Genomic DNA, 26,592 nt, shown 5'->3' on the forward strand with positions numbered 1-26,592 from the left:
CTGAAAACTGAAAACTTAAAACGCATTAAGTCGCTGTTAGTAAATAATAATAATAATAATAATAATAATAATAAAATAATATATTTTTTTTATTTTAAGTCGCTGTTAGTAACAGCAACTTTGGGCTTTTAATTTTTTATTTTTCTCTTTCGCTGTTACTAACAGCGACTCTTGCCAAACCTAGGTTTGGATGTACGGACGCTTATTTTGGGAAATAAGTTGTTTAATTATCTTGTTTTTTTCAAATTTTCTCTATTTTCTTTACTTGTCCCATTTTCTTATTGGTAAGTTCATCTTACTTGTCTCATTTCATTTTTTAGCATTGAATTTTTTACCCAAATACTTTTATTTTACACGTGTAATTATAAAAATGCTCCCACTTACACCAGTATTACCAATAGAGTATAAACCTTTGATTGGATGCTGTTTAAAGAAAGAAATATACATTGAAGAAAAAATAAAGGCCTAATAATAATAACTAAAAGGGAATCAAAGTTGCACCAAAATACATATCCACAAATCCACATTTTCACATTTGTCTTGCTGGAGAGATAATCATCCATTGCTGAAGTTCTTGGGATGTTCACATCCAATTAATGAGTTTTAAAAAGTTGATGCCTGTATAAGATGAAAGCACAAAAAAAAATAAAAAATTCACACAAAAAAGCTCTTTAACTTGCAAAAAACTTGATTATTAGAGTACTAAAAAATAACATCATACCAAAAGGTTTGTTCCACGTGGCTTATTTCAGACGAAAAGTTTAGATAACGAACAATAAGTTCATATAAGAAAACAATTAAGTTCAAACAAAGGCCGAGAAGTTCAAATATGGGTACTATTGTGAATGTCTCAAACATACATTTCTCATATCAGGAAACACACGTTTAACAAGTTCCAATAAGTTCAAATAAACTAAATAGAAAGAACTACATCTTTTTTTGGAAGGATGGGGTAGTGATGAGGCAAATTCTCCCCGGAAGCATCCAAGTCTGTATCAACAGACAACACACGGTAGGAGTTGAGCCGTGGGTGGAGAAAGTGAGCTAAGTTATCCCTTGCCGATGCCATGTTGAATGAATTGTGGTAACCTTCCTAAATAAGCCACTTTAACCTTGTCAAACTAGTTCAGGTTGAAAAGGTTGAAAACTAGAAAGATGCCAACTTGAGAATGCTTAGCTCACTAATATAACAAGATACAAGGCACAAGAAAGATTAAAGAGCCAAAATAAGAATATATATATATATATATATAAAAGAGAGGACTCAACAAGGTGACTAGGTGAGGAGATAGAATCATAATAAAACTCATCATCCCTAACACATTATGTATGAGGTGTAAGTGGACAATGAACTGCGATTGTGGTGAACAACTCGCATTTGGGCTCAGCCGAGCTTGTTTCATTTCAAAAACATTAAATGAATTGAGGTTAATGAGTTTGATGCGTTGAACACAAACATAAGGATGCTCGTTCATTTGAGTTCATATCCTACCCCATTGTTCATCCCAATACTTCTATTCTACACTACCAAGCACATCAATTTTGGCAATAAGAAAAAGGAACACAAGATCCCATCAACAGCAGCTACATAATGAAGAAACTATTCCCTCAAAAGTGTCATTCACCAACACAAAATGAGTATGACACCTTTAATCCAACATCAACATTGATCTCCAAATCCTTCCTTGCTAACACAAAATCATAGATATTCCACACCACACTTTCATAAGCCTTCTCAAAGTGTTAAATAGCCAACATATGTACAGCTCTTACATGAGCCTCGCCACCTCATTAATAACAAGAACCAGATTCAAAATAAGCCTTCCCCTCTACAAAGCACTCAAGGATTTAAACGGGAAACGGGAGAGCACATTTCATGACCAATCAACCAAATTCTTCTTGATCATTTCACAAGCAAGCCGATGAGATGCCAGTCACAGCATCCTTTTCCTTATTGCTCTGATATTCTAAGAGCAAAAAGTAATGATTCAAAGTTCACACTCTTCCCAATTACACCAGTACCATATATACAAGCGGCCAGCAGGTCAAAGTCAAACAAGATCAAATTCAAAGAATGATAATTCTATATATTTGATGTTGAATGATTTGTAAAATGCAGTACAAACAATCTACAAAACAAAGCAACTTAACACATTATTCCATCGCTATTGTGTATAACGAAAAGTATTTACCTCTCAAATTCAAGTTTCTGAATAATGATTCCATTGAGAAGCAATTCTGAGCTATAAACTGATGCGCCTGCAACAGCATTTATCAAACGTTAAATTACTAACCATTAGTTGTTGGGAAAGGGTGCAAAAGAATAGCAATTGTCGACTCTATTGGCATATTCAAGATAAAAATTAAGCCAACACAATTATACGAGGTAATGAATTAGATAGGATTTATACGGAAGCCTCCTGCAGGGTGCATAAGGGATCGACTGGGGAGTGGAGAGGATGAGAGAGAAGGGAAAAAAAGAAGAAAATTATGTTTACGGGAAGCGCAATGTAGTTAACGACCTCTATTTTTTAAAATAGTATATAAAACCCGTTCTAAAGAGATTGTGCTAATCAATGATTTCCTCAAGTAAGTTTATGACACATGCAGATATCCATAAGTCTCCTTTCTTTATAGTTCATCAATGGATTGAAAGCTCTTACTCCCAATATCTGTTTTCCGGTTTTCCCAATAGCTCAAATTAGCTTTAACACAACATACCTACTTTTATCATTTGAATTACCACCGCCCCCCCAAACAAACCAACTTATCTTTTTGCCAAATAAAAACTTTCACAGCTAGCTTTGCCCTTGATTAGGCATGTGGAAGATGTCGGTGCACAAGGTTCTGAAGGCAGGGAAAGTAAGGGGACCTCTCTCCTTTCTCTTTTATTCTTATTAGATGTCACAATTACTTCAACTAGTAGAGGTATGCTGTGTAGTGTTATTATTAAAGCTAGTTCGAAGGTGGGCTGTTATAGTGCCCAACAGCCCATTCTTTTTTCTTTCTTTCCCTTTTTTGCTTATTGGACAAAACTCTTAATTACTGGAAAATAAGTAACATCTCGTCAAACTAAACAAAAAGATTCTAGAGATAGCCAACGGAGACAATTGAAGGTCAAACCTCTTTCAAGGAATGGAAGACAATATGCTTGATCTTCTTCACAAGAGAAAATTAGCAGATTACTAAGAATCATGTTCTCTCTCATCATAGCATCTGCGAGCATATCCACTACCTGAAAATTAAGAGAAAAGATCATTGAAGTTTTGTTTGGAATAAAAATAAAAGGATCAAGAACAGAATATTCACTTCAATTTGCTTCTTTAATATACTGAAACATTTCTTCTTAAAAAGACAATGTGAAGGATAGATGTGTGTGACTTGTGAGACTATGGGAAGATTAATTGAGGAGAAAATCGTAAAGATACTTCACCACAACCAAGGGTTCCCTATTTTGTTTGGAATAAAAAATGCAGCATTAGCATTTAGGAAGCCTGATGTGTTAAAACGATAACCAAAGTCTAAGAAGTATCAAAGTGTCTTATCCATTTCCCCGTTCTAAGGACCCGACATGGGTACTTCAACTTGAGTTAATCTAATTTCTAATGAATCTCAGCTTCACAGCACACATCCATTTTAATAATATTCCCAATCTAGCCAAACAAGCTTAAAGGCTTCATCATGGAGTATATCTTGGCATATCAGCTACAAAAGGGTGCATCTTGTTGGCATGACCGCATGAGTTGTATGTCAATCTCTTTTAAGCAATTTGGGGACATTACAAAATTATTCTACGGATTGCCACTAATTCAAAACGGAGAATAAATATCACACTTGTGTTTAATTTATTTTTTAAAATCCATAAATGACAACAATTTTCTCATTGCTCATGAACAAGGTTGAAAACAAAAATTTTTAAACGTCAAGTGTGCATTGTCCTCTAGAACCATTAAATGGTCTTGTATAGCATATAAGACATCCTTATGATAGATTTGTTAAATTGGATGGCCTCGAGCCCTCGATCAATTACGTTAAGTAAGGACTCGAATACATCCAAAGTATTCCAAACACAAAACAGCTCCATGTCTTAAAGAAAGAGCAATACTTCATGTTTTTTCCTTTTTTATGATAGTGCTTTACTTGAATATAATTGAGGCACTTTTTAATTCTTAAAGACTAAACATTATTTCCATGATCACTTCAAGAGAAGTGCTTGGGGCAATGACTTTTGATAATTGAAAAAATCAACAAGACAACTTATCTGTCCAAACAAGAAGAAAACACAACTTTTGTTGAAGTAATATGATACGGTTTGGTTTTAAAATGAGTGTATCAATAACCCATTCGGCTCTACCAAAACAACAGACACATATCTTTATTTTTCTATGCTTCAAAAATTCTGATTCGATATAATAAGAGACTCCACTCATTTGTTGGTTAGTGGTTTAGTGCTATCGCCCCTACCAAATAGTTGTAGGACATGATGTCCTTTTCTATCTCTCTTAAAGACTAGTTCACTTTCATCACAAAACAGAAGATCTCCTAAGTTTCAATAATTGAAGTAACTTATTTGAAGAATCTAGGCATACGGAATTCCTCTTATGATTAAGAGCAAACTGACACAAGTTTCAGAATTATTCCACTAAGGTATCCATTTCACCTGATAACGTACCACAATGTAAATTCTCTACCATCAACGATTGATAAAGTATGAGTAAGACAGAGAACTAAAATTAACGGATAAAGCCAACAGTATAATCAAATTGTGGAGAACTCACATATTGCTTTGACAACTATCAAGTCACCTCATAAAGAAAGCAGAAGCTGCGGGCATCAAGTAACTGAAGTTACTAAATCCCCATATAGATGTCTGAATCAAAGTTTTTCTAAATATTTTCTTTCTAGTCTTACATTCTATAAGCAAGGGGATGCTTGTATCATTGAATCATTCTTCTTCACAGTCGAAATGAGCTCATAGGCAAAATGCAGTAAAATGGATGCATAATCTAATTGCATTTGATATAAGTTGACCCAAAACTGTATAATTCATCAAGCTACAACAGCAAAAATTCCAGAAGTTGAAACCCAAATACTTACCTGGCCATGCGCAATCTTAACCAAGCTAGTAAGCATTTCTTCTTCAGGTTTTGTGTTTGGGGTAATAATGACCTTATAGCCCTGTTCAAGCAGAAAATAAAGGACAAAAAGGATATGGTAAGGATCAAACAGCATAAAGAAGAGGCAGAAAGAAAATTATAACCATTGACCAAATCAAAGTCATTATCTTGAAGAAGAATAGAGCTTGGAAGAGTACCTTTAAAAGAGGATGCTTCCTTGCCTGATCTAGGGAAAAGGGCAGCCTAAAACCAAACTCTTGTTCTCGTTTCATATCCCTCAGAATGTAACTTCTCTCATCAATGTAAAAACCAGCTTGTTGGCAGCTTTCTAACCACATAGAGGTCACCACAGGTTTACCTTCGGCAATAAACTCCAACATATTTCTAGTCCGGATAAATTTATCTGCAATGAAATGAGTTGCATTTGAAGGACAAGAGGCCATAGAAACACCAAACCGCGTCAAAATCTAGCAAAAATAAACAACTTTATTAATTTAAACATCAAACATGCAGTAGAACAAAAAAACATGTATACCGAGAGAGTAGAGGATCAAGGAAAAACCTTTTTTTGCTGCTTCAATGTATGTTTATCTAAATTCTTACTGAATAAAACTCGTATGTCTGCCATTGTCTTTCGCCTTCGAGAATCTTTTAAAGAGAACTCTGGCATCGACTCTTTGAAACCTAGTCTGGCTAGTTCTCTTGTAATAACTGGTGTTGAAGCCTTTTTCTTTCCATGTTTCTGATGGCAGTCATCAACCAAGATGCTAGAAGGTGCAGCATCTTCAGAGCTAGTATTATTTTTTACCAGTAGAGTGGAATCAGTCTTTTGTTTTCTACCATCCATGGTGCATTCAAAACCTGTATTATCTGCTTTATGAAGTTTCCAAGTACTGACACCACCAAGCATGCCTTCAATTAAGTTTTTCGGCTTCGCACCAAAGTCGTTATCATAAACAATGCAACTCTCCTTCAAATTATCAACACGGCGTCCCACAAAACGTTTTTCAGAATTCTTCTGAGAAGACAAACGATACGGACTGATATATGCTGATGATCGCCGTTTCTTAACAGTGAAAGATGGAATAAAGCAGGCCTCAAAGTTCAAGTGACCTTTCAAATTTTGGAGATTGTGTTTTCCCCTAGTAACTTTCACAGATGAAAAATCAGAATGTTGAAAACCCGCAGATTCCCCAAGCATGTATCCGCACGTTTGTTTACCCCTTGGATAGTCCTTAAAATACCAAATTTCCGAATTTACAAGGGCACATGATGATTTCTGCTGAGCAGCTCGTGTGGTCTTGTTATCATTGAGTTTCGTGCTGGGAAGCTTAGACAATTTTTGCACTGGACCAGAAACCCTGACCATATTGGCATCTCCCATATTATCTTCTTCATGGAGACTAGTCTCCATATGGTTAATTTTCCTAACATATTTGTGAACTGCAACTTTATCTGCCACTTGACGAACCGAGTCTTCATCACTCAAGCACATATAGAGAGACTTAGAAAAGTTCTCTTGATCTTCAATGACGCACATATCTTTTCTTCTGTCATAGGAATCAATCTTCATAACATCAGTTTTTGAATTAGTAGAGTTAAGACCCCCGTTATTGTGGAACAAGTTTAATGGTTTGGATTTCCGGGCAACTATTTGATTGGAATATTCAGTTGAAAGTAATGGCCACAAATTTTCCTTGGAACCTTCCATTTTGACATTCTGCGCACCATTTACCTTCCTTTTCAGCTCAACATTAACCATGGTTGGATCATTAGTGTTATGTCCATCCACAAATTCATGATCCTCTGATTTCCTAGAATTTCCTTTTACTTCAGATGTTGATAATTTAATTTTCGAACTATAGCTTCCAGAAAGCAATTTCCTACTTTCTTCAGGCTCGCTCACAGCACATTTCGATGCTGAACGACATTTTTTAGGAACTGACCAATTCCCTGCATTGACTCTCTTCTGATAACTAATATTTAAAGACTTGTTGAGCATCTTTTGTGGACACTTATCAGCATACACCTCATTGCAGTTCAAGGCAGGAGCATATGACAAAGCTTGTATAGCTTCAGCAGCCATTTGTGTGTTTATTCCAACATCAAATGCGTACTCTAAATCTTCTGCACATGCTTCAAACTCCATCATCACAGACTTATCATTCACCTGTTGATCCTGCACTATTGAATCCCTTCCATCTTTCTTCTCATTAATTTTTTCGGTACCTTGATAATTGGCACATTTATCAATTAGCACTGTATTATCCGTCTTCGTCAAATTGTCATGATTTTCAATTTTCTCCTTTGATAAATCACCTACATTCCCAAGGTCCTTAGAGATCATGTTTGCTACACTTCGAGACCTTCGCTTATATGTATGATCATACTTCTTAACCCCAAAGGACATATTACCAAAATTAACTGAAGCATCAGATTCTTTATTTCCATCAAGTCTATCATCCCATTCAAAGATTCCTCTTTGCTTTTCTAGGTTTTGAAGGTTTGCCCGCCCAATTAAATGTTGAACCCTGTTCACACATTGTGCAGATTGCGATTTATCCTTTACAATGGAATCAACCAGTGGAGAAGACAGTAGAGCAGTAGAATCAACATATTGCTCAACAAAGTGAAGAGCTGCAGAGACATCTTCAGATTCTTGAGATTCAACATAGCTTAGATATGCACCCTTATCACTCCTATTCATTAATCGTTTTTCATCTTCTACATTATTTGCCCCAAGACTACAAGTTCTTTTTCTTTTACGTACATAAACAATACTCGCATCTCTTTGTGCAGATTTACTGGTCCTTCCACCCTCACCAATTTTAGTGTCTTCACCCACTTCACCACTATTATAGATACACTTTTTGTCACAAGCAATGTCATTGGCTAAGCATGGATCTTCAGTTTCAGATATGTCATAATCCTTGACATTTAACCCAGTAGCTTGCTTGATGTGATGAGCAGTAACACTGAAACCATAATTTTCCTGGAAAAAAATCATGCATGCATCCTGATCTGCAAAAATTATCAAGAACTACTAAGCACAGGATGGCACTGGTATAATGTAATGTATGTACTAAACACATAAACTAAGAAAAACTTTCTACCTTGTTCACATTTTTGTGATTTGCAGATTGTTCTCGGATATCAGTAAAACTTCTCATTCGGATAATCTAAGAGGTACGAATCTTAATAGCAGATGTTTACTTTTTTCATATTAGCCAACATTAGTAATAAACTACATATGGTCCCACAGTACAAGAAAAATATCAATGTTTGATACAAATCATATTGTTATTTTTAGAATACACAACTCGCAAGTATCACCAATCTAAACTCATGAAGATTAGAAATTAGAGCAATAGGTTGAATGCAAAAAGGAAACAGATGTTCATAGATATGAAATTTGGAGAGTAGTTGGACAGTTGCTTTAGGTTTTAGTGATTTTAAAGATCTCTTCCAGCCATTAACTCCAAGAAGATGTCCAACTTCAAGACATTTAGTAACAAGGATGAAGTCTAATCACCAAAAGGAACTTTATACAATAATATACTGTAAACACAGGGATAAGTGAAAGCCTTCAGACATGGACCTTTGTGCATATGATCTTTGATATACATCAAAATGTAATACAAAAGTAGCCAAAGCATCCATCAGAATGATCAAACTTAGCATATCAAACAAAAACAAAACTAATAAAACAATTAAAATAGACGACTGAAGTAGATTCTAACCTGGAACACCATCACGAGCATTAGTATTGATACTCAAACTTTCCAGTTTCTTGCATGGAGAGTGAGTAAGGGAATTCACCTCATCCAAGTCTCGAGATGGCTTTATAAAACTAGCAATTCCACGCGACAATTGTCTGCTACCAAGGGGGTATGTTATGTCATCATCACTATCAGGGATTATTTCAGTATCATATCCATCCAGCACTTCAGTCTGAGAATATTCAACATGTGGACTATGAAGTTCTTCAATGTCATTATGTACAATACCCACTTGGGTTTCCATTAAGAAATTAGCTAAGTGCATGATGTCATCTACAGAAATTGAACTGCCTTACTTCTGAATGTTGTTCCCTAAAATTCAATCAATAAACAATATATAAGTCATGATACACTTGATGCCCACAATACTAAAGCCTCACTAGTGGGGAAAAAAAAAAGCATAACTACACGTTCATTAGAATAAAACAAGAATAACTTCAAACCTTGTCAAGTTATTATTCTAGCAAAATTATGTTGCATTTCATTACGATTCCCACCATTTGATATCAATAATCAAATAAGTCATATGTACAAGGTGTCTAAGACAATAAAAAGTGAAAACAAAGAAAGCGCATAAACAATTTTAATATGCATTGACTACATGTACAAGGATGAGAAGAGTCAACCCTCTTTGGCCAAAGCATTGCCCTCGTTAAGAATCAAAGTATATTTTTTAGTTGTTTAGACTACATAAAGACAGTTTTTTAGGCCCCCACCCATGCTATGTTACAATTGGATCAATTTACATCTTGTTTGATCAAAGATAAAGAGGGAGATACTTCTTGTCACTCTTGATGATCAATGTTTAATGTGACTCCTCTCAATATGTCAACACTTTATAATCTCTCCCTTGGAAATAGTACTCCCACTCAAAATGGGTAATTTAACACTTTAAGCTTGTTTATCCAACATTAGGTCATCCTTCTCAAATGAAAGTGCTCGTCATCCTTCCTTTAAAATGTAATAGTGCTTGCAGATCATATATATTAAAACTAATCATGTCAAAACTTCAATTATCATTGATTAGTAATCAAAAAGCTACACATAATGTGATCATTACTCATCAACCCTACTAACATCTAAAACAAATCATACTTCCCTAATAAAATGTTAATTCCATTAACAAGCACACAAGCCATTAGAACTCCAGAAATATGCTTACAAACTACAATTTTGAGAAGCTTGCCATTAAAAGAAGCACGGTACAAGTCAAATTCAAACTTACAAGAACGAATAGCCATCTAATTTTAGAATTATAGCAAGTAACGAGAAATAACGTTGGCAGAGAAAAATCTATACATCATTCACCTGCTTGCAAAATACTAAGGTCAAGAAAATAAAAAGTGAGTTTTGAATTAGAAAATAAAAAGGATACAAAATTAGCAAATTTAAAATTGTTTTTACGAGAAAATGATCAAGCAGCACAATGAAACAACATAAACAATTAAGAAATTCATGAAACCCCTTCCATTAATATTCAGAAACCCAAAAAGGGAGAGAAAAAACCCTAACAACTATGGAAACAGTAAAGTACTAGAATTGGAATGAAATACTCAAAATTACGCCCCTATAACCATACCAAGTTCGAAAGTGGGTTGAAGACTATGAAAGGAAGCCATAGACGATAGTTCAATACTAATTGAAGAATATCGGATAGATAGAAAAGGGAGAACAAGAGAGAAATGGAGATTGCCTGCCTCGCCTGGTTTGATTTCAGCAGTGATGACAATTGACAATTGACTACTGACAAGTTTCGGTCCGCCGCTCCGGTTGTTTAGCGTACCTCAGAAGAATCCTTATTTTCCTTTAAACAGGTGCGGTTCAAACATTTCTGCTTTGGCGCGCTATATTTGTATGTCGTACGTTTCTCGCTCCTTCTTTGAGAAGTTCGCATAAAAAATATTTAGCAATTCAGAGACGGTCTATTCGAGAAACGCATTAGATGTATCGACTAAATAGCCTAATTAATACAAATTAAAGAGAAAATGAGAATGTAGGCTTCTTGTTTTGAGATGGTCTCTTTAAAAGACGGTCTCTCACAAGAATATCTGAAAATGTTTACGAAAATGAGAAGATTGAAGTCTTTTGGATAGTTGATATTTCCTTCATTCTGAAATACTCGCTACATAAGGGTTTTTGACAGTATTCATTATTCAAGTTTATTTTATATAATGCCGATAATATGAAAGAAAAAATATAATCAAGTAAGATCTTGTTTGAATTGTCTAACCATATACTTTCACAATATTAAATTTTTAGAAATTTTAAATATGTATAATTCAATATATAAATGATCAAAATAATTTATTGAATTGAGTAAAAAGTCAAATGTAGCAAGTAAAGTAGAAGGAGGAAGTATATTGTTTTATTGAATTGTAAATTTGATGTTAAACAGCTCGTCTTGTATGAGACTGTATCACTATGAGACGGGTCCATATAATAGCTTATTTCTTCAATTGATTACTATAACATCATAAATAATTTTTTTAAGGTTATAAGTAATCATTCTAAAACTATAAAAAGTAATTATATTAAAATTATAAGTTATCACTTTAAAGTTAGAAGGATCGTTTTAAAACAAAAAGTGTATATTGGGTCAGCCCAATAGAAATGGTCTCACCGTGAGACTGTCTCATTTAAGAATTAGTGATTAAAAAAATGTTTTTGTTAAGTTAGTGGGAAAATGTAAGAACATTGAATTATGATCCATACTTCCTCTGTTGAAAATTACTTGCAACATTAAAAACAGTGTACTACTTACTCATAATTTGCTATTAATTTTTAATCAATAAGTTAAAAGATAGTCAAATGCAATTTGTTTGATTCGTGTAAATGTAAAGATTATTTATACTAACAAATTTTAATAATTTTTTACCATATATGATTGAATTGCTGCATTAGAGTGTGTAAAAAAACAAATATTGCAAGTATTTTGAAATGAAAGAAGTATAAAAATGTTAAAATAAAGTTAGTTGAAAATATGTGGGCACCATGGAAATTATTAAAATATTAAAATGAGGATAGATAAGGTTAATTTTGTGTATAATGTGTGATATAAATAGAAAAATTATTTATATGAACAACAAATAGAACAACCAATATGACAAATAGGAATAACTTTAAAGAACGGACAAAATCATAAAATTAACTAAAATGATTGGTAAAAATTTCAATAGGCATATTTACCAAAATTTTCCACGTGGAATAATTAAATTGAATATAGTTTTTACTATATTTATTAAATTAAATAAGGTAAAGTTGATTGATTGATTAAATAAAACAATAAAATTTTATTCAACTAAATATGGAAATAAATAAATAGCAGCTCCTCAATATATGTTAAAAAAAAATTATAGAAAGCAGTGTAAATAAAACTAAAATCATGAAACATTTAACTATAAATATTGAAAATTTTCACATGACATCCTTGCAAAGGTTTGTCATCATACAATTAACTAAGAAGAGTGGAGTGAAAAGGCATCCGTACAAAGGTTTGCCATATGGAAATTGGAATAATTAAATTGATTAATTGCTATATTTATTGAAAGAAGTAAGGTAAAGCTGATTTTATTCTATAACATGACATTATATTTTATCATCCACATTTTTTAATTAAATTTATTATCCACATTTTTTAATTTAATCGATGATGGAAAATATTAGATGTTATTTGGTTAACTTATTAGGTAAAGTATTTATGTAATTTACAAAAAAGGTCAAAATAAAATTGTTAATTATCCATTTTTTTTAATAAACACCCAATTTCACATTGCGACTAAATAAAGGGATAGAGTAGTATATTTTTAAAAGTGAAAAATATATCTATTATCAAATTGTTAAAATAATGAATGTACGGTGAAAATTTCCACTTGATAACGATAATATATGATAATATCATTGTTTAAAAATCATAATACTTCTACATTTTAATACAAATAATTTCATGTATTATACTAGTTTATATACTAGTAGCCCAAGATAAAGAATTGAATTCTCATCACAAGAAATTAGGAATTAAACGCTCAATTACTAGATTAACAAGTGACTCATAATTCTAGCTTTTGTATTCAATTAAAGGATTTTTGTTTGACCTAAGAAATACATTTTCAATAAATTCTAATGTCCTATTTTGACACGAAAAAAATTATAATGTCTTAGAATTTACTTTCTTCGTCAAATTCTCATAAATTTCAAATAAAAATATTTGAAATTTAGATTTAGATCAAATTCCACTATTGCTTTTAAAGTAGTTAAAGTTAAGAATTTAAGAATGACTATCCAAACCTTGTCATTCTCAAATTTTTTATTTATGATTTTATAATTAAAATCTATAATTTGAAATAAAATACTTATTTCCAAACACTATATATGAATTCCTTTAGAGGGTAGGAATTTACACTTTTTTGAGAATTTAAATTTTCTAACGTTTTTTATAATCTTATAATACTAGTAACTATTAGTAAATCAAAAATATCAAAATATCATTGACATCATCATTATTATCAATATATTTTAAATTTTGTTCTTATTTAGGACTATAATATTATCTATATTAATACACTTTTGGCTTTTTTACATTACATCATTTAATGTTTTAGAAAAATACATACATGTATTCCATTTCTTTTTTCAATTATCTATAAAAAACTATTTTAAAAGTTTAATTAAATATTTTTTAACTAGGTATATACCCATGTTATGTACTTTTGTGATAAGTTTCTTTAATTTTCAAAAATTTACAAAAGAATTTAATTTTGAAATCATCATCATCGACATACCTTTGTATGTCCCACTCATAGAAAAATTAGATATAAATAGGGTTTAGGAAGGGATAAAGAAAACATATTATACCCTTAGCAAAAAAGATTGAGGACGATGAGACCTTCAGCTATTATATATATATATATATATATATATATATATATATATATATATATATATATATATATATATATATTAAATAAAAAATATTTTGCTTTTCTTACTTGAAAATTCCAATAGATGAGTATTTTTTTTCTTATTGTTACATCAATTTATCAAAGGAAAATTACGTAGAATTATTCAATATTTTTGCTGATTTTTCCTATAATTTTAAATTTTAATTAATCATGAATAATCTTATCTTTAGAATCACGTACCGAACGACATTAATACCAAAATGGTAATCTGTTTTTGTAGGTAAGTAATTGAAACGAAAGCAAAGGAAAAAATAAAATAAGAATAAGAATTGTAAAATAAAATCAAAACAACTCCATAATTATGAGACACGTCACACATCCTTTGCTATATGCCTATATATATGCCTCCACTTGTTTTATACTCTTTTGTTTCCATACATAAATATTTTTGGTAGTATTTGTTATTCAATCTTATTAAGTATTATAATTAATGTATAAGAAAAATATAGTAAAGTAAAATTTAATTTTAATCATATTCACATATTTTCACAATCTTAAATTTTTTAATATATAATTATAAATAATTTAAAATATAAATAATTAAGATAATATATTAAATTGTATAACAAACTAAAATATAACTAGTTGACTTTATCAAGTTGCAATTTGCTTATTTGCCAACCGCATCTTTTGTTGTGATGCCAATCTGCACCAATCGCTACAAAATTTATTGATATAAGAGCTCCAAGTATATAATTAAACCATACACGGTAGGATGAGAGTAAATAAAAGGTTAAATGCTAATCGAAAAGGTGTTATTTTCTAATTGAGATACAAGTGTTTGGTAATTAGCTGTTGACTATTGGTTAGTTTTTTAAGTTGATTTATTTGACCAGCTAAAATATTGTTTGTTTTTGTTGGCTTTTAAACTAACTTAAAAATCAGTCTTTTATGGAGATGTTTAGTAACTTTAGATATTGACTATTGATTGTTTATTAGAGAAAATTTGTGTCAACAAGCCAAAAACAAAAAAAAGCTAAGTTGAGTGGTGTTTTTTATTTTGACTTAAAAACCAACTTTTAAGCTAGCTTAAAAGTCATTTATCAAACACTTTTTATCTATTTAACCAATTAACAAGCCAAAATAAAAAATTAACCAAAAAACTAATATAAAAACCTAACATCCAAACACCTATAATCAAATAGTTAAAAACACATATATTAGCACTTTATGAGCAAAAGCTAAAGAACATTCAAAGGCAATTAATAGCTAAAAATAGAAGAAAGGAGACCTCACACTCAAAACTAGATTCTCTTTCATTTTTGTACACAATACTATTTCTACTAAGTGAAAATTGAAAAAAAATACAAGAAACAATTATAATAATGTTCATCTTCAACTTAAGGTTTGTTTCTATCTCTCTTTCCACCTCTTCAATGAAGTCTTTTTTTTCAACTTATTAATCTTCTTGCGTATCGCAAATCAAAAGCAGGAATTATAATTAATTTTAATTTTTTAAATCGCGAATTAAAAAAGTGCATTATTTTACACATATAAAAGTAATAATTATGAATGAGTTGTGTGTATAATGAAATGTAATGATGATGATTTATGAGTATTTTTGGTAACAGAAAAGTGGGTTTAATTTCAAGAGCTGTGGCTTCAACAAGCTTCACCAGGGGATTCTCTAACCAAGGAGGAAGGTAAGCAATACATCTTCATAATCTTTATTTTCAAAATAAAGTCAACCCAAGATCAATCTGTTGGTATATTATTGAATCTTATCTTGTGTTATGTTAATCTCGGATAAAAATATAATTTCAACACTCATTTATTACATGTAAGATTTAGCTTTTATTTTTCTATCTTATACATTATATAAGTTAAATATAAATAGTAGAGTTTTAATAAATTGACTCGGACCTTGCTTAGATTCTCTTTTGGTTCACAACATTTTAGGATGCACCCACTTAATAATAATTAAAAATATTTACTATTTCAATACTCTTTTCGTTTCTTAATGAATTTTTTTTTAGAATATTTACGTGAATTAAGAAAAATAGCTGAAAAAATTATATGTGAGGACCATAATAAAAAGATGTTTGGCAAACGTTCCTTAATGTTTACGTGAATTAAGAAAAATCAACAAATAAGTTGACTGTATTAATTTAAAAGGTTAGTGAAAAAAATATAAGGACTACAACTAATAAAAAATATTTCTAAAAAAGAAAAAAAAAAAGTTAATAGAAGATTCGTGAGGGCCATAATCATTATAAAAGTAATACTTTTGTATAAAAATTGTGATATAAATTGTGCATAAAAATGACAAATGAAAATCTTACGAAAAACAAAGAGTACTTTTTTAAGATAAATGCACACTAAAATTGGGTGGATAAAGTCTATTAACAAAATGTCGGTTGCCCTGGTTGGTGCTTTGTATCTGTAGCATTGATTTTTCGTCATAGTATCCTCGCTGTCAGAAATCAGAATTATGCCTCCAATAAGTTAATACACTCAACTTGTCAAATAATTCATTATTATGATGATCGGTGGGTGATAGCTGATTGGAGTAGTTTATTTAATAAATGATTTTTTTATGTACTATTTTAATTAAATGATTTTAAATATGCTGCTATGACTAGCTGCTAGCTTGTTTATGAATAGTTTATTCATAATAATAAACTATTTCAATTAAATAATTTATTAAATACTAATATTATATGATTTGACCTCCTAATTTTAACAGAATAAACTAACATTGCTCAATAAATTATTTTACAAAAATATTTATCAAATCATGTATACTTTTTATTTATGTGAAGTTGCAGATAATTTTTACTACCAAAGAACAACATCTTTATCATCACTAACAACTAACATGTATATAACAAAACTAAAGTTGAGAACATTCGTCCTCTTAAACCCCAACTTACGTGGGAACCACTCAATGGCATTTGGGATTTGAGGTAATAAAAAGTTGTTCATGCATTGTGATCATAGTTACATGGAACGTGGAGTGTAGCCACGTCTCGCGATCTGGAAATATTTGTCTCCAATCACCATGAAATGCGACTCAAATCACTCAATGGGACATCCCAGTGTAGAATACCTTTTTAAAAGGTATTTTAACCTTCATTTACAAAGTAAACAAAAAAAGAGGAAAAAACGTGATAAAACCTAAAAACTAAAAAAATACACTTAAAAACAATTTCTTAACAAAAAAATCATTTTAATTTAATTTTGTTTTCAAATATATTTTTTTATACATAATTTATCTTGTAGCCAATCGTTCTATAATCAATTTAAAATGCGTTCTTTGATCCCGTTTTCATTCCAAATCAAATATCGTTCTAGATAACAATGATTATTATAGTGAAGACTAAAGAGTACATTGAATCATTCGAAGACAAAGCCCTGTTTAGTTTTCTTTTCTTAATGTATGAAAACTTGCCCATCATTACCTTAACTTTGTAATTCATACAAGGTAATTAGATGCCTTTTAAGATGTGAACCTTGCTTTGGCTGCCTATGTAACACGTTTTATGCCCGTCCTCATATCCACTATATCCTAGTACCGAGATATTACATGGTGATAAATTTAGTACACAAGACTCACAGAAGAGGAGAGTTGATTGGACACAAACCCAATGAGTATTCATCCTAAAACCAAAAGGAATTAAGACGAGTAGCCCATCAAGTATTCATATGTTCGTCAACCGATCTCTAATTCTTCAATGTGGGATTACATGTGAGTTATTTTCCAACACATTGTACGTCACCTGATAGCAAGCTGTTATCAATTCTTATTTGAAGTCATTGAACAATCATAGTGTAAGTTTGAACAACCTTCAATGAAAATGTTGCCCTCACATACTTCTATATTTGGTATCTAACTCCTTGCGAAGTAGGCTGGAAGGAAAAGTTGCACTGATCACTGGAGCAGCAAGCGGGATTGGCAAGGCAACAGCGACTAAATTCGTTGAAAATGGGGCGAAAGTTTTGATTGCCGATATTCAACAAGATCTCGGACAAAGCATCGCAAAGGCATTGGGTTCAAGGGCTTCGTTTGTATCCTGTGATGTTACTAAAGAAGCCGATATAGCCAGAGCTGTTGATTCAGCTGTCTCCAAGTATGGTCGACTCGATATCATGTATTGTAATGCAGGTGTGTTTTTTCGCCCTTATACTATATTTTGAATTACTAGCTATTTTGTATTGTATACTGTGTTACATAATTCGCAAATTAATTCGCCTTTTGAATTCGCAATATGCGTAAAGATTAGTAAATCATGTGAAACTGATTGCACATTTAGCTTTATTGTTATTGTGAGGGGATATAGTCGCTTTGAAATCAGGATTTTGTACTCGGGATTGATGAATTACAGAACTTTCTTCTCGTATGTGATCATAATCCTATTATTGATCAATACCCGATATCCCTAGAAGGATTCTTGGTTATGAAACTGAGGCAAAGGATATCTAATCTGAGACCCATTTTGGCTGATCATAGACGAGAGGAAAGCTTGGATGCAAATCGTAGTTTAGTGATTTCACTCTTATATTATACTCCGTTCGTCCCTATTAGTTTGCCTCATTTTGGGTTATGGGATTGACCTCCCCCGAACTTTCCTCTCATGTATGATCAAAATCCCGTTATCGTTCAATATCCAAAGTCCCTAGAAGGATTCTTGGTTTGACGGGTATGAAAAATGATCACAATCCAAAGGTATGGATCGGAACTGATGCAAAGCAAAGTCGAACATAGAGAAGAGTAAAGCTTGAATTCAAAAGTTGTTCATACTATCTAGATTTTCCTAACAGCCGGTCTCCTGAGAGATCACCTTTCTGAGAGATGCCTCTCAGGTCCAGCCCATCAAACTTAATACCTACTCTTACTCTATATTTTCTTTTATGAGTACTCTTACTCTATATTTTCTTTTATATTTTCTTTTATGAGTCGGTCCAATTAGAGATGATCTTTCAAAGAGACCGTTTATTAACTTTTCTGCAAACTGCAGGGGTTGCGTGCAAAACACCGCTCAACATAACAGATCTCGACCTCAATGTCTTTGATCGTGTGATGTCGATCAATGTAAGAGGCGTAATAACAGGGATAAAACACGCAGCACGAGTAATGATTCCTCGTAAAAAGGGTTGCATCCTATGCACCGCAAGTGTTACAGGGATAATGGGTGGGATGGCTCAGCCAACGTATTCGGTTTCGAAAGCAGCAGTGATCGGAATAGTTAAGTCTACCTCGGCAGGGCTAAGCAAGCATGGGATTCGGGTTAATTGCATATCGCCTTTTGCAGTGCCTACACCATTTGTAATGGAAGAGTTAAGGATGATGTTTCCGGGTGTTGACGATGAGGTACTCGTAAAGTTAGTGCACGATTCGAGTGTTCTAAAGGGAGCGATATGTGAAGACATAGATGTCGCGAATGCTGCTTTGTATTTGTGTTCTGATGAAGCTAAGTATGTAAATGGTCATAACTTGGTGGTTGATGGAGGTTTTACTTCATTTAATAGCTTACAAATTACACCTCCTGAGCAAGTTAAGTAATTTATCTTTTGTATGTCAAAGAACTGCTCCCTGAATACATTTTTATATAAATAAAAAATAGATTCGGTAAAAATGGGGCATTCCGAGAATCGAACTCGGGACCTCTCGCACCCAAAGCGAGAATCATACCACTAGACCAAATGCCCACTTGTGACCAAAATTGCGTTATAAGATTTTTCCTCCTATTTTAATTTCTTTCCTAAAAAATAGTGTATGATTTTCTTTTATCACAAATTTTTATATGAGAGGGTCTCTTTTGTGATATGTACCTTATATATAGGTTGAATAGCCCAATTAATACATATTATTAACATATGACTATTTGTTATGAGATACCGAAAGACGATATTTCGCAAGAGTAGCACTTTATATATCTGTTTAAATATTTTCCTTTTATTATTTTGGGTTTTCTCTATTTGAAGGCATTTAAAAAGAAATTACAAACTAGCAATATCATGGTCAAATTAAAAATTAGTATTACTCCTTATGTTCATTTAGATTCATATAAAAGTAAAGATTGAGGTCAATTAGATTTTTCTTTTATTTCTATGAATTGATAAAACAAATTAGATTTTATGTGCCATGGTACTTAACACTTTTAAATGCATAACATCGACAAAGCTCTAACTTAATGTGTGTTGCATTAAAACCCAAATTATTCAGTGCTCTCTATTTCACTTTCACCTTTGTTTGAGACTATTTCACTTTCACTTTATCCCTTCTGAAGTTTTGATGTATTACCCTCCATCTCATGCTATAAGTACATATTGTGAATATCAAAAAAAAGAAAAAGTGATAGTTATAGGCAAAATAGGAAAACGTGTGAACGACATAAAAGTATAAATTGTATATATTGAAAAGAATGAAAGAAAAGATTGGATTATGATCAAAATAAAAAATGTAACAAATCCCGACAACAAACCAAAATGAAAAATATAGCGAAGCCAAACGAAGAGAGTATTGAAAGATTTTTTATCAATAGGTTCCCTCGTCAGATTAAAGAAAACAATAACCATAGAACATTTGAAGGGTCGCTGATATCGAGAAGTTTGTCAACTTATTATCATAGAAGTATGTGACAATTGTCATATCGTTATTACTCGGTACATTTTGCTCAATAAAGCTAGGAGGGTTAAATGACGGCAGATCATATCCTTATCAAACGAAATAAGTAGGTTGTGGTCAGACCTTCGCTTACCAGCCAATGAAAAGTAAACTATAAAATCATTATATATTCTCAAGTCTGGACCGTGCCTACAATAGAAACGAATTCTTGGTCCTATAACTTATTGCGATCATTCTCGTTCTACTACTCTAGGCTCATATTTTACATCGAAAACAAGAGGCACAAAACCTAAATAAAATCAGAATATTTCGCATCATGATTTGATCAGCTCAGTGTCCCTACATTGGATAATTTAGTAGTTGCTGAATCAATTAAATACATCATACATCACACATCTACATCTACAAAAGGGAAATTCAACCAAATCCTATAGTCACATACACATATACATGATACATTGACATATTGTAGAAGAAAGAATGAAAGCAAGAGCGCTAACCAAGCTCTATCCTTTGTGCAATTAGATCGACAGCGGCATTGGCAGAAGAAAAAGCTCCATGAAAGCTTTCTTGGTACGAAATGATTTCGAGTTCTCTCACCATTTTTAACAATATTTCACCCAGATCAGTCGTCTTTTGTAACAGCGACTGGTAATATGAATTCGCAGCGACCCTACTGATGTCAATATTAGTTGGTTCAGGACAATACTCATCGTCTAACCATTTATGAAGCGCCACTCTAAGCCACTCAGATTCCTGAAAAAATATGAAAATAACAGATAAAAATCAAGAAGCAGGACTACGACACAGCACAGGTAAAGCAGGACTTCTAAATTAATCACAAAAAGGCTACGTTTTTGTATCTTTCTAGCTCATGAAAGTAATTCGTATGTGTCCACTCTCGACGAAGTCAAATAACTAAAGTTCTTTAGTTCGGAAAAATCTTGTGCACATCTAATACTGTTATACTTTTGAATTTGTCGGTGAATTTGCACATGATGTTTGCTCTCAAGGGTCAATCGGAAACAACATCTTTGTTTTTAAAACGTTAGATCCAAGTGTCCAACTATCTTTTATAAATTTCTACATTTCTTTAATAAGCAAAAGAAAGTCCGTGACTTAGGCAAGAAAACTTGAGGATAATTTCGGATACTTCAACAAGTCAAATTGTGACTAGTACAGTTGTACTCATTCAAAAACAAAAGAAGACATCAACATGAACCAGCCATGAAGATCATACGATAAAATACAGGTATCCCGGCCAAGACTGACTTGTAGATTATATACAGAACAGCAATAAAAATTCCGTTCCACTTGCTATCGTGTACTTGTTCCACTTATTGTTACCTGTGATAGGTAACCATCATGTCGATATCAATTGGTTCAGGACCCTAATAATGTCAATATTAGTTGATTCAGGACAATACGAATTCGCAGAGACCCTACTAATATCAATATTAGTTGGTTCAGGACAATACGAATTCACAGAGACCCTACTAATATCAATATTAGTTGGTTCAGGACAATACTCATCATCTAACCATTTATTAAGTGCCAATCTAAGCCACTCAGACTACTGACAAAATATGAAAGTAACAGATAAAACAGGAAACAGGATTACTACACAGCGCAGGTAAAGCAGGACTTCTAAATTAATCACTAAAAGGCTAAGCTTTTCGTATCTTTCTAGCTCATGAAAGTAACTCGTTTGTCTCCACTCTCGATGGAGTCAAATAATAAAAGTTCTTTAGCAATGAAGAAATCTTGTGCACATTTTATACGTGTGAATTTATAGATGATGTTTTCTCTCGAGGGTCAATCGGAAACAACATCTTTGTTTATAAAAGGTTAAGATCCAAGCATAGTTTCATGGACATGGAACGTAGCCACGTTCCGCGACCCGAGAACGTCCATTCCCAATCACCATGAAATGCAACCCAAATCGCTCAAGGTGACGTTACGATGTAGAAGACTTTTTAAAATGGTATTTTGGCCTTCATTTACAAATTAAAGGAATAAAAACGAGGAAAAAACGAGATGAAACCCAAAAAACTAAAAAAATTCCACTTGAAAACAATTTCTTAAAGCAAAAAATCATTTTAATTTAATTTTGTTTTCAAATTTTTTTTAGACATAATGTATTTCGTATCCAATCGTTCCCGAGTTAATATAGGTTGTGTTCCTTGTTCCCGTTCCCGTTCCTCGTTCCTCGTTCCGAATCGAATGTCGTTCCTGGTAACAATGGATCCAAGTATTCAACTATCTTTTATATATTTCTACATCTCTTTAATTTGCAAAAGAAAGTATTCGTGACTTAGGTGAGAAAACTTGAAGATAATCTCTTATACTTCAACAAGTAAAGTCAAATTGTGTCCATTAGATCATTTGATAAAAACACAGGTATCCTAACAAAAACACAATACAAAATCTACAAAACACAAGGGCCAAGACTAACTTGTAGATTATTTACACCATAGCGAGAAATTTCTCGTTCCACTTGCTATCATGAGTTTCACTTATTGTTACCTGTGACAGGTAACCATCATGTAAGTCGATGGGAAAACCATTCCAAAGCCACATGGTAATAGGTGGCATAGTCTACTGCTTCCAAAACTTGTCACCCCTTTACTAGTTTTCCAATGTGGGACCCTTTACTACACACAAAAGGGAAACCCAACGAATCCCCCTCTTCACATGTGTATACCCCTCGAATGTGCTGGTTCTACTCTTAATTCTACCAAGACCCCCACTATCTTCTAAACTAGTCATACCCTAATATTCTTTCAATGTGGGACATTTTTACCAAACACACAAGATTCCGAACAAATCCCCTCATCACATGTGTTTACAGCCCTCAAATGTGCTAATTCTACTCTCAAGTGTAGTAAGACCTTTCCAAACAAATCAAACACAAGCACAACTTATAGCCCACAGGCTTCATACTGAATACTTCTCTTGAATTGTCAATAAAAGAGGATGCATTGCTCTTCCATTTTAACACCTTGAATTAGAAAATTTATGTACAAGTGATTTCAAACTCAGTATTTTTTTGGCCTACTTAACTCTAAGAAAATTCACCGTTTTTGAAAGAAGTTTACAAAACCACACAGTCTTACATACTCTTTCTCTAACCAGGAAAAGGGTGAGTACATTGACCGTAATCATTGAGATTCATCCAGGCACAAAGGGAAATTAACGCTTAACAAAAATGCCTCATTGCGTGCCTTGTGGCTTGTATGTAATCTAAGACATAGACACCTATATTTACCTTCTCAAGTTTGAAATCATCTTTGGTTACAAGTGGTGCATTGATTATGTTGTAAGTATCCCAAAAGGATATACTCGAAAACCCTTACTCCATTTGTCCCCAAAAAATTGTCACATTTTCCATTTTAGTCAATCTCTTTAACAGACTATACAACACTTCTATTTTGAATATTTTTTGCACCACTTTCTTTTGATTCTTATCCACATATTTTTTTCTAATTTTGGCTCACTTTTAAAACCCACAAGTCTTTACTAATTTCTTAATACTTTTGCTAATAGTTAGTGTTGCAAACTTGCAATCTCTTAGAGACAGAGGGGGTAACACGGATCATGGCATCCACAATAGCAATCTCCCAAACAAGTAACATCTCTAGTTCATCAAGTAATTGCAATTAATTCAATGATTCTTGAACAAGTTCATCAAAATTGTGTTGAACATTTAGAGTATATAAACCTAGATTTGTGTATACTACATACTTAGTATAGCAGTGGGACTTAAATAAATATATTATAAGTCCAAATTAAATGCCTCAAAAAATTTGATGAATCATTACTTTGATTCATAAGTTTTGTTTGATGAATCTTTACTTTGATTCATAAGCTTTGTTTGGTGAAACATTATTTTGATTCATAAGCTTTGCTTGGTGAAACATTACTTTGATTCATAAGCTTTGCTTGGTGAAACATTACTTTGATTCATAAGCTTTGTTTGGTGAAACACTTTTGTTTCAAAAGGAGGTATTGTTTCATGCATAGCTCTATAAATAGAGGTTGCATGCCAAGGGACATTCCATCCCATCTCCATATCATTTCTTATTTCTCTCTTAAGAATACTCTCATTCTTGTTCTTCCTTTCATAAGATAATATTGAGAGAGTAATTAACTCTCAATATCATCAAAGTTATTAATTCACCACAACACATGTATTTACTATTGCAATTTCCTTGCGCTAGGATTTTGCTGTGTAAATTGTATCTCATTGTGAATTGCATTTATCATCCCAAGCACCTTTGTGGGAGAAATATCACAATAGGAAAGTGCATGAACGCCTTCTACTCATATCAAGTTTCCGAGCGACTTCTTTGATTGTTGCAACCATATCTTCATCGTCTCCTTGGTGATTCAACAAGAGTTTAAAGCCATATACAAAAGATTACAAATAGTGTAGATTTATCTTGTAACACATATTTGTAATACATCATTATTGCAATAATCTATTGTGGGAGAAATATCACAATACCTCCTTTTGAAACAAAAGTGTTTCACCAAACAAAGCTTATGAATCAAAGTAATGTTTCACCAAGCAAAGCTTATGAATAAAAGTAATGTTTCACCAAACAAAGCTTATGAATCAAAATAATATTTCACCAAGCAAAACTTATGAATCAAAGTAATGTTTCACCAAGCAAAGCTTATGAATCAAAGTAATGTTCACAAAACAAAGCTTATGAATCAAAATAATGTTTCACCAAGCAAAGCTTATGAATCAAAGTAAAGATTCATCAAACAAAACTTATAAATTAAAGTAATGATTCATCAAATTCTTTGAGGCATTTAATTTGAACTTATAATATATTTATTTAAGTCCCACTGCTATACTAAGTATGTAGTATATACAAATCTAGATTTATATACTCTAAATGTTCAACAAATTGAAGGTGAAAAATATAGATACATCTCTAGTATATGATTCATTCATAATGTCTACTAAACCTTAAACAAGTAACATAACCCAGCTCGATAACATGCATAATAAAATTTTCACAAGAATCAAACAAAATATTGAAATTTGAGGGGAGAAAGATAGATATACCTCTAAGGCTTGGGAAGGTTCAAGCCAAGTTTCAGGGACTCTAAGGACCTCAACGGAACCATTGAAGTCTTCTTCATTGTTGAATGAATTTCGACATCTTATTACCCGTAAGCCTAATTGAAATTGGGGTTTTTCAGGAAAATTTGATGAAAAATTGGGTGAAAAGTTAATGGGATTTAAGATGACGGCATTTGAGGACGGTATTGATTGCCGTTGGTGTACAGTAAGGAAGGGAGTGTTAGGAAAGGGGACGCGGATGGTACTCATTTTCACATGCCGAATCCAAACGGTTGGATTGAAGACTTTAAACCTTTTTTTTTTTAATATTCCAAGCAAAATGATGGATCATCACGACGGTTAATTTCGAGTTAGGTATTTTTAATTGATTTAAAATAATGTTTTATGTTTATATCTAAAATAAAACGGTTTTATGATAAGATTATTTTTATTGGGCTAACAACCAATAATACTACGCATAATTTAATTTCTCAAATATAAATTACGTTAATTCCATTTTAAATACTTTTAATTTTCTATGCAAATGACTATTTAAAAAGACACACATTTTAAGAATAGGTTATACATGGTAAATAAATTAAAATATAATAATCTAACCTCTTACATTGATCAATAATTAAATTTCTTTTAGCTAGTAAATATGGCAATAACATTATACTAGGTACATTTCACATTGTATGCAAATGTACAACTAGGTGAGTAACATAATACATTAATATAACTAGAGTAAAATTCTTTTTAACAATTGATCAATAATTCTTTATTATTCCTAAATTCTGTATGAGACGCTATCAATACATATTTGAATAGCCCAACTAATATGATTATTAGCACACCTTGTTTTGAGGTTGTCTCACTGAGAAACGGTCTCTCACAAGTTGCTCTTATTATTATGAGTTTACATATGCAACTCTATGTATACCCAGATACACATACACTATATAAGCATAATTCACCTTATATTATTTATAGTCACATGTCAATTTTATTATTGGACAATGGTCTACCATATTCTTTAATTTTATTCATACATTTAAACTCTCTTTTAATTTAATTCACACATTTAATTTTT

At 32.2% G+C, this 26,592-nt stretch overlaps 3 protein-coding genes and 1 non-coding gene across 8 annotated transcripts; 1 reads left to right on the forward strand and 3 right to left on the reverse strand.

Annotated features, from left to right (window-relative positions):
* Positions 1-214: 214 nt before the first annotated feature.
* LOC130813353 (uncharacterized) lies at positions 215-10,760 on the reverse strand. 4 transcript variants are annotated; one of them, XM_057679180.1, is made up of 8 exons: positions 10,590-10,760; positions 8,858-9,208; positions 5,680-8,138; positions 5,315-5,584; positions 5,098-5,178; positions 3,124-3,235; positions 2,193-2,259; positions 215-618 (listed from the first exon to the last, which is right to left on the reverse strand). In XM_057679180.1, exons 2-8 carry the CDS (start codon positions 9,159-9,161, stop codon positions 594-596), a joined length of 3,318 nt encoding a protein of 1,105 aa, XP_057535163.1. In that variant the 5' UTR covers positions 9,162-9,208; positions 10,590-10,760; the 3' UTR covers positions 215-593. The 4 variants fall into 4 exon arrangements, with proteins under 4 accessions (XP_057535163.1, XP_057535162.1, XP_057535161.1 ...); XM_057679179.1 differs by having other exon boundaries at positions 10,476-10,760; XM_057679178.1 differs by lacking the exon at positions 215-618 and adding an exon at positions 730-1,093.
* A 4,247-nt stretch (positions 10,761-15,007) lies between these two features.
* On the forward strand, positions 15,008-19,430 carry LOC130812793 ((+)-borneol dehydrogenase 1). Of its 2 annotated transcripts, none has more exons than XM_057678399.1 (4): positions 15,008-15,199; positions 15,426-15,497; positions 17,700-17,959; positions 18,813-19,430. In XM_057678399.1, the coding sequence occupies exons 1-4, from the start codon at positions 15,180-15,182 to the stop codon at positions 19,355-19,357; spliced, it is 897 nt and encodes a 298-aa protein (XP_057534382.1). In that variant the 5' UTR covers positions 15,008-15,179; the 3' UTR covers positions 19,358-19,430. The 2 variants fall into 2 exon arrangements, with proteins under 2 accessions (XP_057534382.1, XP_057534383.1); XM_057678400.1 differs by having other exon boundaries at positions 17,703-17,959.
* Position 19,431: 1 nt separating this feature from the next.
* Positions 19,432-19,503, reverse strand: TRNAP-UGG (transfer RNA proline (anticodon UGG)). The gene has a single exon. It is a non-coding gene; the product is annotated as a tRNA-Pro (tRNA).
* A 1,206-nt stretch (positions 19,504-20,709) lies between these two features.
* On the reverse strand, positions 20,710-25,778 carry LOC130812794 (uncharacterized). The gene is made up of 2 exons (XM_057678401.1): positions 25,503-25,778; positions 20,710-21,178 (listed from the first exon to the last, which is right to left on the reverse strand). Exons 1-2 carry the CDS (start codon positions 25,767-25,769, stop codon positions 20,918-20,920), a joined length of 528 nt encoding a protein of 175 aa, XP_057534384.1. The 5' UTR covers positions 25,770-25,778; the 3' UTR covers positions 20,710-20,917.
* Between the last annotated feature and the right edge of the window lie 814 nt (positions 25,779-26,592).

This window comes from Amaranthus tricolor, chromosome 5 (genome assembly GCF_026212465.1).
Source record: "Amaranthus tricolor cultivar Red isolate AtriRed21 chromosome 5, ASM2621246v1, whole genome shotgun sequence".
NCBI classification, from domain to species: Eukaryota; Viridiplantae; Streptophyta; class Magnoliopsida; order Caryophyllales; family Amaranthaceae; genus Amaranthus; species Amaranthus tricolor.